This window comes from Sus scrofa, chromosome 2, assembly GCF_000003025.6.
Source record: "Sus scrofa isolate TJ Tabasco breed Duroc chromosome 2, Sscrofa11.1, whole genome shotgun sequence".
NCBI classification, from domain to species: Eukaryota; Metazoa; Chordata; class Mammalia; order Artiodactyla; family Suidae; genus Sus; species Sus scrofa.
This window is the reverse complement of record NC_010444.4, coordinates 59,892,788-59,905,373: the sequence shown is the minus strand read 5'-3', so window position 1 is coordinate 59,905,373 and position 12,586 is coordinate 59,892,788. Positions and strand designations below refer to the sequence as shown.

General features: G+C 49.5%; 1 protein-coding gene across 4 annotated transcripts in view; it reads left to right on the top strand.

Moving 5' to 3' along the window:
• Positions 1–12,586, top strand: part of RPL18A (ribosomal protein L18a) — a 13,455-nt gene extending 869 nt beyond the window's left edge. Inside the window, exons 1-5 of one of the 4 annotated variants that reach the window (XM_021083533.1) lie at positions 482–638; positions 8,350–10,727; positions 11,340–11,469; positions 12,113–12,222; positions 12,429–12,577. In XM_021083533.1, coding sequence (XP_020939192.1) covers positions 10,617–10,727; positions 11,340–11,469; positions 12,113–12,222; positions 12,429–12,521 — 444 coding nt within the window. In that variant the 5' untranslated portion in view covers positions 482–638; positions 8,350–10,616 and the 3' untranslated portion in view covers positions 12,522–12,577. Of the gene's footprint in view, positions 1–481; positions 639–8,349; positions 10,728–11,339; positions 12,223–12,428 lie in introns of those variants that run through there. The other 3 variants (XM_003123511.5, XM_021083534.1, XR_002341596.1) reach the window with 3 other exon arrangements.

Below are 12,586 nucleotides of genomic sequence, written 5' to 3'. Positions count from 1 at the left end.
ATAATCCTGTCACAAGCCCTGGCACGAAAATAGCTTTGGTACAGATTTCATTGATTTCAGTTGCTCACAGACACTTATTAGCCATTTCCTGTGTGCAGGGCATTGGGGACACAGCAGGGGACAGAGTAGATCTGGTCTCTTCCTGGTGGAGCCAACAGTCTAGTAGGGGAGATGACAAGCGATTATCCAATAAGTGTTTCAGTGGCCCTCGGTGCCAGGCTGCTAGGAGAGATTTGGTCTGGGAGGGCTTCCCGGAGAAAGTGACTTTGATACTGAAATCCAAAGACAAGTAGGATTAGCCAGAGAGTGAGCTGGATGTGTGGAGAGTTCTGGCAGAGCAACAGCCCAGGCAAAGCTGGACAAGATCACAGTGTTCCTGAGAAGGGGAGGGTGGCAGGGACACGCTGTGCTGAGACTTGTTTGGAGGCATCAGTGGGGCCTTGAGGGTAGAGGGAAGGGATATGGGTTGTGTCCTCAGCAGAGTGGGAGCCACAGCAAGCTTGCGGCAGGAAGTGCAGCATGGGGGCTTAGCCATAGCATTTTTGTTTCACTTCCTGGATGGCTTCAGCAGAGAGGAATGCAAACACGCACACCCACCCTGGCCCTGAAAGGGAGGCTCCTGCCCTCCAGGAAAAACAGTGAGTTTCTGGGGCCCCGAAACTCCAGTGGGATGGTCACTGTGGAATGTAGGGAATGAGCAGAAGGCAAACAGGGTCAGGACAAAGGTGGCACCGTCAGCCACAGAGAGGGACATGTGATGGCTCCATTAGGAGATTCCAGGAGGTGGAGCCCAGAATGTGCCTCCCAAAAAATCAAAAACTTGAGTGGTGCAAACCTCTCAAAGTTTGTACTAGCAAAAAGCCCACAAACCCTGTCAAAGAATACACAAGAGAAACTGGAAACAATGGTAAACTCATGTCGTGGATCAAATATCTTCATTGTAGAAGCAATTCCTAGAATACAATAAGAAAATGCCAATGAGGAGTTCCCGTCATGGCTCAGTGGTTAACAAATCCGACCAGGAACCATGAGGTTGCAGGTTCGATGCCTGGCCTCGCTCAATGGCCTCACTGTTGCTGTAAGCTGTGGTGTAGGTCGCAGACATGGCTTGGATCCCGAGTTGCTGTGGCTCTGGCATAGGCCGGTGGCTACAGCTCCGATTCAACCCCTAGCCTGGGAACCTCCATATGCCGCGGGAACGGCCCTAGAAATGGCAAAAAAGACAAAAAAAAAAAAAAAGAAAAAGAAAAAAAAGAAAAGAGAAAATGCCAATGACTTAACAGGATGTGAACCCCAGAAACCATAGACGATGAAGGACAAATGGCTCTTAAACTCAGAAAAAGATACTCGGCCTCACTCATAATAGGAGAAATTCCAGTTAAACGTAAGGTTGACCCTTGAGTAACATGAGTTTGAACTGCAAGGATCCACTTATACACAGATTTTTTTCAATAAATATATCCTACAGTACTACAATATCTGCAGTTGGTTAACTCAATGGAACCTCTGATAGGGAGGACCAACTGTAAAGTTATCTGTGGATTTTTTTTTTTTTCTTTTTAAGGTCACACCTGCAGCCTGTGGAGGTTCCCAGGCTAGGGGTCGATTCAGAGCTACAGCTGCCAGCCTATACCACGGCCACTGCAATATGGGATCTGAACCGCATCTGTGACCTATACCACAGCTCATGGCAATGACAGATCCTTAACCCCCGAGCAAGGCCAAGGATCAAACCCACATTTCATGGATATTAGTTGGGTTTATTACCACTGAGCCACCACAGGAACTCCCCAAAATGATTTAAAAAAAAACATTTTCTAGACTCAATGATTTTAATTTAACTTTATTTTTATTTTCTTGTCTTTTTAGGATTGCACCTGTGGCATATGGAAGTTCTCAGGCTAGGGGTGATTTGGAGCTGCAATCACCAGCCACAACCACAGCAATACCAGATCTGAGCCTTGTCTATGACTTATACCACAACTCATGGCAATGCTGGATCCTTAACCCACTGAATGAGGCAAGGAATCAAACCCACATCCTCATGGATGCTAGTCAGATTTGTTTCCACTGAGCCATGATGGGAACTCCAAATGTGCATTTTAAATGAGTGTAATTCTGGAGTTCCCGTCGTGGCGCAGTGGTTAACGAATCCAACTAGGAACCATGAGATTGTGGGTTTGGTCCCTGCCCTCGCTCAGTGGGTTGACGATCCGGCGTTGCCGTGAGCTGTGGTGCAGGTTGCAGATGCAGCTCGGATCCCCCGTTGCTGTGGCTCTGGTGTAGGCTGGTGGCTACGGCTCCGATTAGACCCCTAGCCTGTGAATCTCCATATGCCTCAGGAGCGGCCCAAGAAATAGTAAAAAGACAAAAAAATAAAAATAAAAAAAATAAATGAGTGTAATTCTGTGGACTCCAATTATACTTCAATAAAGCCAAAAAGATGGGGAATGGGTGGAAGAAATAACAAAGGGCAATTTCCCATGGGTCAGACCATCACAGATGAAATGCGTGAGAACTTATTGCATTCTTGAGGTTCTGCAGGAACAAATTCTCATCTGCTGCTGTCAAGAGTGGAAATGAGGGAGTTCCCACTGTCACTTAGTGGGGTAAGGACCTGGGGTTATCACAGCTGTGCTATAGGTCATAGGTGTAACTCGGATTTGATCTCTGGCCCAGGAATTTCATGAGTGTGGCCATGGGTGTGGCCAAAAAAAAAAGGGTGGGAATAACCCAGTCCAATGGAGGGGATCAGACAAAGCTGAAGAAATTGCCCTGAAACCCAAGGCTCCTTCTAGGGAAAGAGCTTTCCAGAAATGATACTTATAGGGTTATTTATTCATCAAAGCACTGATTACTAGTAATCAGTGGGAAACAACCTAGATGTCCAGCCACAGGGGATTCACTGAATAAACTATGGCCATTCTTAGCATGGAATATTATGCAGCTATACAAAGGAACAAGGCAGCCCAATGCTGACAGTGAGGAAAGACCACACAGATGCTTTGTGAAGGAAAAAGCAAGGTGCAAACCTGTCTGGGCAGGAAGCTTCTTCAATTTGTATAGAAAGAGAGGAGACCATAAGGATTTCCTCAGTGAGGATTCTTTGCAGAGAAACAGATGTTTATGTTTATGACAACTTGTTCCCCTGGTGGCTGCTGCTGGGGAAGGGTACTGGGGAGCCCTGATGGGCCAAAGAGAGAGAATTCGTTTACATATTTTACCTTTTTCTTTTTCTTTTTAGGCACGAACCTGCAGCATATGGAAGTTCCCAGGCTAGGGGTTGAATTGGAGCTGCAGCTGCCTCACAGCCACAGACACACAGGATCCCAGCCACATCTGTGACCTAGACCAGAGCTCATGGCAACACTGGATCCTTAACCCACTGAGTAAGGCTGCATCCTCATGGATACTAGTAAGGTTCTTAACCTGCTGAGCTACAACGGGAGCTCCCTATTTTTCTTATTTATCGTTTTTATCCATTTCCCCCCATGAGTTTGTCAGCTTCCCTAGGAGTTTGGGTTGTCATCATGGCTGTGCCCCTAGTACCTGGTACACAGTAGGTACCAGAAGGAATGAATTAATGAATGAATGAGGGTTGGGAGCAGGGACAATTGGGGACAGACAGCAGGGCCTGGATAGGGTAGCTCTTGGGGTATGGGGGAGTGGGTGGCTTGGGGACATTTGGTGGACAGAAGGACAGGAACAGAACTCCGGCCAGCCATGCCCTATGGAGCTGTCACTAGCAGAGATGGAGAAGGGGGTGGGCAGGATGGGGAAGTACCAAAGGTGACAGCCCAGGAGGGGAAGATTTGTGTTCATGTGGTGATCCAAGCTGAGGTGCAGCCAAGAAGCCTGGATTAACAAAGCCTGGGGTGCTCAGGCACAGTTACCCTGTACCAGGAACTTGGCTGCACCTGGTCGAATGATGATGACAGAAACGGAAGATCACATAGCTTGAGATCCAAGGTCCAGGACCAGCTTATCCAGCTTGGACTTCAGCAAGACCTGAGGCGGGGGCAGTGGGGAGGGATGCACAGAAGCAAGAAGTGGGTCAGGGGTGCAGCAGGGACCATGGCAGCACTTGCCAGGCAGCACCAAAATGTTCAACAAAAAGAGCTTTTTTAAAAAAATATTAGGTATGGTGTTCCTGTCAGCGGCTCAGTGGTTAATAAATCCGACTGGAAACCAAGAGGTTGTGGGTTTGATCCATGGCCTCATTCAGTGGGTTGAGGATCTGGCGTTGCCATGAGCTGTGGTGTAGGTCTAAGACTTGGCTCGGAACCCATGATGCTGTGGCTGTGGTGTAGGTCAGCAGCTGCAGCTACAATTAGATCCCTAGTCTGGGAACCTCCATATGCTGTGGGTGCAGCCCTAAAAAGACAAAAGACAAAAAAAAAAAAAAATTAGGTAGAACACACACACATATACACACGAGGCATGCACGTGTTCGACCCTGCTCTCTAGCTGCAAGGGTCACCTTGACCCAGGCTTTGGAGATAGAAGTGCCAGGTCCCAAGGCCAGGGCTCTGCTTGTGACCCTCCATCTCCACTTTGTCCTTCTCCCCTTTTTCTTTTTCTCCCCTGTCCTTCCTACTTTCCCTACTCTGGAAAATCTCCTGCCCTCCCAGGACTCAATTTGTGGCCTGGGCTCCAGGACCTCTTTCCACTGCTTTTCCCCTCCTGGCAGCCTGGGTGAAACCAAAGTTCAAAGCTTTGCCATCACATCGGGAAGGGAAAGGCACAGCCAGTAAAGGTAGAGCCCTTGCCACCCTAGTCCAAACAGTTACTTGCCATTTAAACTTCTCTACCAGCCTACAAGCTGGGGACTATGATTAGCCTTACCATAGGGAGGATAGAGAGGTGGAGGCTCAGAGCAGAGATGCATCAGGAAACTTTCTGTGGCATTTGAACCTGTGCCAACTCCACACCAAAGTCCCAGGCTATTGGCCCAGCAACGATCTGCAGGAGCTCTGCTGCCATCTAGTGGATACTCGTGGCAGAGTCGTTCAGATGGAGTCTCGCCCACTGGTTCCCCCAGAAAAATGGGCAGAGCCAGGAGGGTGCAGCCAGATGCTGACTGCCCTTCCTCCGTCTTGCATTTTCCCGCCAAGTTTTTGAGTTTTTCACAACCTCAGTGTCCACTAGGAAGGCACTGACTAACTTAATCTGCTCCTGCCCATGTTGGTCTCACAACTTCTTCAGCACATAAAGACATCAAAACATCCAAAAAAAAAAAAGCATTACACTTCCTATCGTGGCTCAGTGGAAAAGGATCTGACTAGCACCCCATGAAGATGCAGGTTTGATCCCTGGCCTCGCTCAGTGGGTTAAGGATCCAGCATTGCCATGAGCTGCGGTGTAGGCTGCAGATGCAGATCAGATCCTGCATTGCTGTTGCTGTGGCATAGGCTGGCAGCTGCAGCTCTGATTCAAGCCCAGCCTGGGAACTTCCATATGTCATGGATGCAGCCCTATAAAGACTATATATATACACATGTACATATATATATATAATTAAAGGTGGTATCATTACAGGAGATATAATGTTACATTAGAAGCTAGTCACTTAAAGAGTTCCCACCATGGACCGGCAGAAATGAATCCGAGTAGGAACCATGAGGTTGCAAGTTCAATTCCTGGCCTCACTCAGTGCGTTGAGGAGCTGGTGTTGCTGTGAGCTGTGGTGTAGGTCGCAGATGCAGCTTGGATCCTGCATTGCTGTGGCTGTGGTGAAGGCTGGCAGCTGTAGCTCTGGTGCAACCCCTAGCCTGGAAACCTCCATATTTTAGGGTGTGGCCCTAAAAGCAAAAAAAGAAAAAGAAGAAGCTAGTCACTTCAGAGTTCCCGGTTAACTTAGCAGGTTGAGGATCCAGCATTGCCATTGCTGTGGCTCGGGTTGAGTTTCTGGCCCTGACACCTACACATGCTGCAGACACAGCCAAAAAAGAAAACAGTCACTTCATGCAACAAAAAGCAGTAAAGAAATAAATGAGTGGACATCAAATTAAAAATCTTCTGCACAGCAAAGGAAGCCTTCAACAAAATGAAAAGGCAAACTACAGAATGGGAGAAACTATTTGCAAACCATTTAGCTGATAAGGCATTAAAATCTCAAATATATAAAGAACTCATAAAACTCAGTAGCAAAAAACAGTCTGATTTTTTAACTGGACAGAGGAATCAAACTTTTTTTTGAAGAAGAAGACATTCAAATGGCCAACAGGTACATGAAGAGAGGTTCAACATCACCAACCATCAGAGAAATGCAAATCAAAACCACAATGAGAAGTTCCTGTCGTGGCTCAGCAGAAATGAATACGACTAGGAACCATGGGGTTTCACGTTCGATCCCTAGCCTAGCTCAGTGGGTTGGGGATCCAGTGTTGCCACAGGCTGTGGTGTAGGTCACAAACACGGCTCAGATCTGGCATTGCTGTGGCTGTGGTGTAGGCTGGCAGCTGTAGCTCCAATTGTATCCCTAGCAGGGGAACCTCCATATGCCATGGATGCGGCCCTGAAAAGCAAAAACAAAAAACAAAAAACGAACAAACAAAAAAAGAAAACAAAACAGTGAGATATCCCATCACACCTGTTAAAATGGCTAGCATCGAAAAAACAGGAGCTCCTGTTGTGGCTCAATGGTAACATCCCAGCTAGTATCCATAAGGAAATGGGTTCAATCCCTGGCCTTTCTCAGTGGGTTAAGGATCCAGTGTTGCTGTGAGCTGTGATTATAGGTCGCAGAAGTGGCTCAGATCTGGTGGCAGTAGCTGTGGCAGTGGCCAGTGACTACAGCTCTGATTTAACTCCTAGCCTGGGATTTCCTTATGCCATGGGTTCAGCCCTAAAAAAGGAGAGAGAGAGAGATAAGGATTGGTGGGAGAATGTAGAGAAAAAGGAACCCTACTGCACTGTTGGTGGGGACATAAACCGACGCAGGCACAATGGAAAACAGTATGAGGGTTTCTCAAAAAAGTAAAAATAGAATACCATACAGATGCGGCTTGGATCCCAAGTTGCTGTGGCTCTGGCGTAGACCGGTGGCTACAGCTCCGATTGGACCCCTAGCCTGGGAACCTCCATGTGCCATGGAAGCAGCCCTAGAAAAGGCAAAAAGACAAAAAAAAAAAAAAAAAAAAAACAAAAAAAAACCTACCATATGATCCAGCAATTCCTCTTCTGTGTGTTTATCCAAAGGAAACAAAACACTCACTCAAGAAGATATTTGCAGGAGTTCCCCTTATGGCTCAGTGGGTTATGAACTTGAAATAGTGTCCGTGAAGATGAAAGTTCAATCCCTGACTTGAACTTTGGGGTTAAGGATCTGGCATTGCTGAAAGCTGCAGGGTAGGTCCCATATGCGGCTCGGATCTGCTGTGGCTGTGGCATAAGCTGAAGAGCTGCAGCTCTAATTCAGTCCCTAGCCTGCAACTTCCATATGCCTTAGGAGTGGTCCTTAAAAAAAAAAAAAAAAAGGCAGAAAAAAAGGAAGGAAAGAAAGAGAGGAAGGAAGGAAGAAAGAAAAAATGCGGTGGGTACCTATATATATAAAGGAAAATTACTCAGGCATTAAAAAGGAGATCTGCCATCTGCAACAACATGGATGGATCTTGAGGGTACTGTGCTTAGTGAAATAAGTCAGACACAGAAAGACAGATACTGTATGATCCCTACTCATGTGTAAATACCACATGTAGATTCCATTTATATATTGAATCTTTAAAAAGTGAACTCAAAGAGACAGAGACTAGATTGGTGGCTGCCAGAGGTGGGGGTGGGGGGAGATGGGTGAAGGTAGCCAAAAAGTACAAACTTCCAGTTACAAGATAAGTGAGTACTAGGGATGTAATATGTAGCATGATGACTATAATTAACAATACTGTATTGTAAATTTGAAATTTGCTAAGAGGAGAGCTTAAAAGCTCTCAACACAAGGAAAAACATTGTAACTGTGAGGTAACAGATGTGTTAACTATACTTATAGTGATGTTTCACATATACATGTATCAAATCCTCAGTTGTACACCTGAAACTAATACAATGTTATGTATCAATTATATCTCAGTAGGAATTCCCTTGTGGCTCAGCCGGGTTAAGAATCCAACTAGTATCCATGAGGATGCAGGTTCCATCCCTCCCTTCCCTCCGTGATAGTTAAGATCCGGATTGCCACAGCAGATGGGGTTAGAATCTGGCATTGCTGTGGCTGTGGTGTAGGCTGGACCCCAGGTGCGGCCCTAAAAAGAAAAACAAAATTCTAATTGGGTTCAGTTGTCACACCCTCCAAGAGCCCTCCTAAAATAAACTTTTCAACTTATTCTCTTTCCTCTTTGTTTTCCTTCACAGCCTGACGTTATGAGCTCTTTCCTTTTCCGAGCTCGGTCTCACTTCCAGGAGAGCCTCTTTCTGTACTCCAAGTAATTAGATGGCGTTTGAATCTGCTACTATGAAACACAAGTCAGACAAGAAAAAGAAGAGGAAGGCGAAGGAGAAGAGAAAGAAGAAAATGAAGAAAAGAAGAAAAGCAGCATTCCATCGAAATGGAAAAACAGTTGTTTTTCGTTTTCTTTAGGTTTTGTTTTTTGGCCGCGACCCTGGCATGTGGAAGTTCTCGGGCTGAGATGGAACCTGCGCCACAGCAGTGATCTGAGCCACAGCAATGACAACACGTCCTTAACCCACCGCGCCACCAGGTAATTCCAGTGCTTGTTAACTGTTGATTGCTCTGTGCTTGGCGTTTTACACGGCTTACTCTAATTATAGTAACATTTCTAGGAGAAAAACACCAGTATTATTCCCATTCTGCGGATGAGAACTCTCAGGTCTGGGCTCGAAAGCTCCGGGGTGAGGCGGGGGGTGCGGGAAGAGTGGGAAGAAGCGCTACGACCTCATCATAAGTACCGCGACTACCCGAGGCCTGGTTTTATGCTTCTAAGCACCCGGTGCAAGAGAAAGCGGAAACCAGCCACTGAGACACACCGAATTATCTACAGTTCCCGGCAGGCTCCGCGCAACAACGCTCCCTTACGACGCTCTTGAACAGGAGGGCAAGCCGCTCTGCCTCTTGGGAGTTGTAGTCTTGCCGCGAAGGGAGGCCATGCTGTGAAAGGGTGGTGGATCCGGAGCCAATGAAAAAGCAGATATGGGGTCGAGGAACCAATGGGCTGCCGGCCTCGAAAGGGAGGGACTTCCGGCAGCGAAATCAAGGTGAGCGGCTGCGCGAGAGCGGCTACTTCCTTTCCGGAGGTGGCGGCGAACGCGGAGAGAGCGCCATGAAGGCCTCGGGCACGGTAAGGCGAGCGCGGTACGGCACAGAGTCTGGGAACGCGACGCGACCCGAATTGGGGGCCGCGGTAGGACGCATGGGACATGCTGAGAGTGCGCATCCTGGTTAAGCCGCGCGCCGCCGCTCCTGGGTGCAGCCAACATGGCGGCCACTGCGGGAGCCGCGTGGGAAGGCTGGTGCGTGGTCCCGTCCAGCTCCGGGATCGCGGGGGCCAGGGACGCCGAGTCTGCTTTCCAGGGGAAGGGACGTTGCGCGGTGTGGGAGTACGCGCCAAGGGACCTTATCCGTTTCTCGAGTCTTCGTTTCCCCATTAGCGAAGTGGATATAGTGGCGGGAGGGTGAGGGTGGTAGGAGGCAAGCAGTATTCTGTTTCTTTCCGTATGGCTGTGAGAGAAGTAGAAGGAAATCGTAAGTTCGAGCTGACATGGATAGTGGGGGCCTTATCGCTGTGGCAAGTGCTGGGCAAAATCAGAAGGCGCTATGGCTCCGAGATGAAAGTGCAGGCCCTCAGAAGAAACTGAACGGGTGGGTCATTTCTAGCTTTCCAGTCCCATTTTCCACACTGGAGAAGAAACTGACCGTATCGATTTTTTTTTTCCTGAATGAGTGGTGGTCCGTAAGGCCGATGAGTCAGACTGGGAGGTAGAAGGTGGTACCAGGTTTGAAGTTTGGGGCTATTTCCTATTGATGTTAGTGCAATGATGATATTTGTGGAGATGGATCTTTTTTCCTGCTGTATCACAGGTTTTGGACCTGGCAGACATCTTCACCTTTGCATCTGTGTAAACAGGGAGCTTCCACTTGGGAGTGCATGCCTTGGTAGCCAGTGCAGGGAGCCCATGGTTGGGGAGGGAACTTGATCCTGGTTCTGCCTGGCGTTGGCAATGAGATCCTAGGCTGGTCACTGTCACTGGGATCTAGAATAAAAGAGGATTTTTGGTAAGATGTGAGCTGCAGAGATGCTGTGGAGGAAAGAGGCAGCCTGGCTCTTCTGTGTTAACAGCCCCACCCCACCAACTTTACTGAGCCTGGGCAAAGGGCATACAGGCATCTTGGTTAAACCTCCCTGCTCTCACTGCCTTTGTGAATGGCTCGGCCAGTGGTTTGACCCACAGGCACCCAGATTTCACGTGGGACTTGCTCTTCTCTATCACCTGGTCCTGTTGTCAACAGGCTTGGGAAAGGGAGTAGGGTGAGTCTCCACAGTTGCCTCTGGGCCTTGGGTGCTGGCCCCACCTCACCTCTGTTTCTCTTTCAGCTGCGAGAGTACAAGGTGGTGGGGCGCTGCCTGCCCACCCCGAAATGCCGCACACCACCCCTCTATCGCATGCGAATCTTTGCTCCTAATCATGTTGTCGCCAAGTCCCGCTTCTGGTACTTTGTGTCTCAGCTGAAGAAGATGAAGAAGTCTTCAGGGGAAATAGTCTACTGTGGCCAGGTATGGGGTGTCTGAGACTGAGTGGGATCCAGAGTGGGTTTATACCTTTTCCTGGGGCATCTGTCACTCCACAGGGTTAGCTGACTTTACAACCCCTGGTCCTGTTCTCACATGCTGTTCAGGCCATAAGTTGGGATGACTTGGGTGCCTCCGTGCCCTTTTCCTAATGAGAAAGCCCAAGGCCTAGGGAGGGTGTGCTGGGACCCTTTGGCTGAGGCTGGACCTTCTCTGTCTATAAAGCAGGGAGAGGTGCTGTCGCCTGGGGCACATTTGCTGCGATGGGTGCTGGACTCTGTACCATGGGACTATGCTGTGGAGCGCCTGGCCCAGATGGTCCCAGGAGAGTTGTGTTGGGGAGGAGTCTGGAGCTGTGTTTGCCCCAGTGGAGGAAGCATCCAGGCCTGGCCTACTCTGCACTCCTGTTGCCATGGGGATATCTTGTGGACACTAGATTCCCCTCAGAGCCTGAAGGTGTAGGAATTGGAATACAGGCCAGAGAGGCCTGGGGCTGGACTGTCCTTTGGAGCAGCAGGGGCAGAGGTCAGGGACAGTAGGGGCCTGATTGAGGCCCAATTGCTGCTCTTGTCTCAGCTGGTCTTCTCTCCTTGGCAGGTGTTTGAGAAGTCTCCCCTGCGGGTGAAGAACTTTGGCATCTGGTTGCGCTACGACTCCCGCAGTGGCACCCACAACATGTATCGGGAGTACCGGGACCTGACCACAGCCGGCGCTGTCACCCAGTGCTGTAAGCCATCGTTTCCCCGCAACAGGCTCCTTCTAGATGCCCATGGCAGGCATCCGTGGCTCAGTCTGATATCTCCCCAATTAGACAGAGGCAGGGCAAATGCTAGAGGCTTCTGGAGCAGGGAGTCCCAGGGATGGTGTCAAGGTGCGGGCCGGGGAGGTGTTTACTTAGCAGGAGGAGTGGAGAGGATGCCCAAGCATGCTTTTTTCTAGAAACTGCAGCAGGTGGATATTAGTCCTATGGTATGGGGAGGCAGGGCACCTCCAGTCATCACCAAGCTGGTTCAGTCACCCACCATAAACTGCATCTGGAATCTCCCTCTTGAGGTCAACCTCTTGTATAGATGCAGCTTCCACCCAGATCCTAGTCCAGCCCCAGTCCAGTGTTGAGACCTGGCGTTAGCAATCCCAGTTTCTCCAGACCTGCCAGGACCGGAACCCAAGCACCTAAACCCAAGAACTGCTGTTTCTTGTAGCAGCGGTTTAAACAAAGGTGCTAACAATAAGTGGACCTCGTCGCCTTTGGGGGGCTGCATCCGTGTCCTTCAAAGTGAATCTGGAGATCCTACACTCCTGGTAACCAGTGCCCTCTGGGACTAGAACCTGGAGTGGACACTCACCCGGCCCGCCTCTGCTCCCTGCAGACCGAGACATGGGTGCCCGGCACCGGGCCCGGGCCCACTCCATCCAGATCATGAAGGTGGAGGAGATTGCAGCCAGCAAGTGCCGCCGACCAGCAGTCAAGCAGTTCCACGTGAGTGCTCTGGGACCCCGGGTGGGCTGAGGGGGCTCCCCCAGAACGCTAGGTGGGCCTGGCAGGTCCCCCAGCCTTGAGAGATGCAGAAAGGCACTGGGTTTGACGCAGGATCCCAGCAGGGGGTGGCCACACCTCAGTGGTCCCTGAAAGGCAAGGTTAAGAGCCTTCAACCTCCCTCACTCACCAGCCTCTTCTTTTCACAGGACTCCAAGATCAAGTTCCCGCTACCCCACCGGGTCCTCCGTCGCCAGCACAAGCCACGCTTCACCACCAAGAGGCCCAACACCTTCTTCTAGATGCAGGCCCTCCCTGTCCCCAGGTCTGCCCAAATAAAACTTTTTGGGAAAACCAGGGTGCTCAA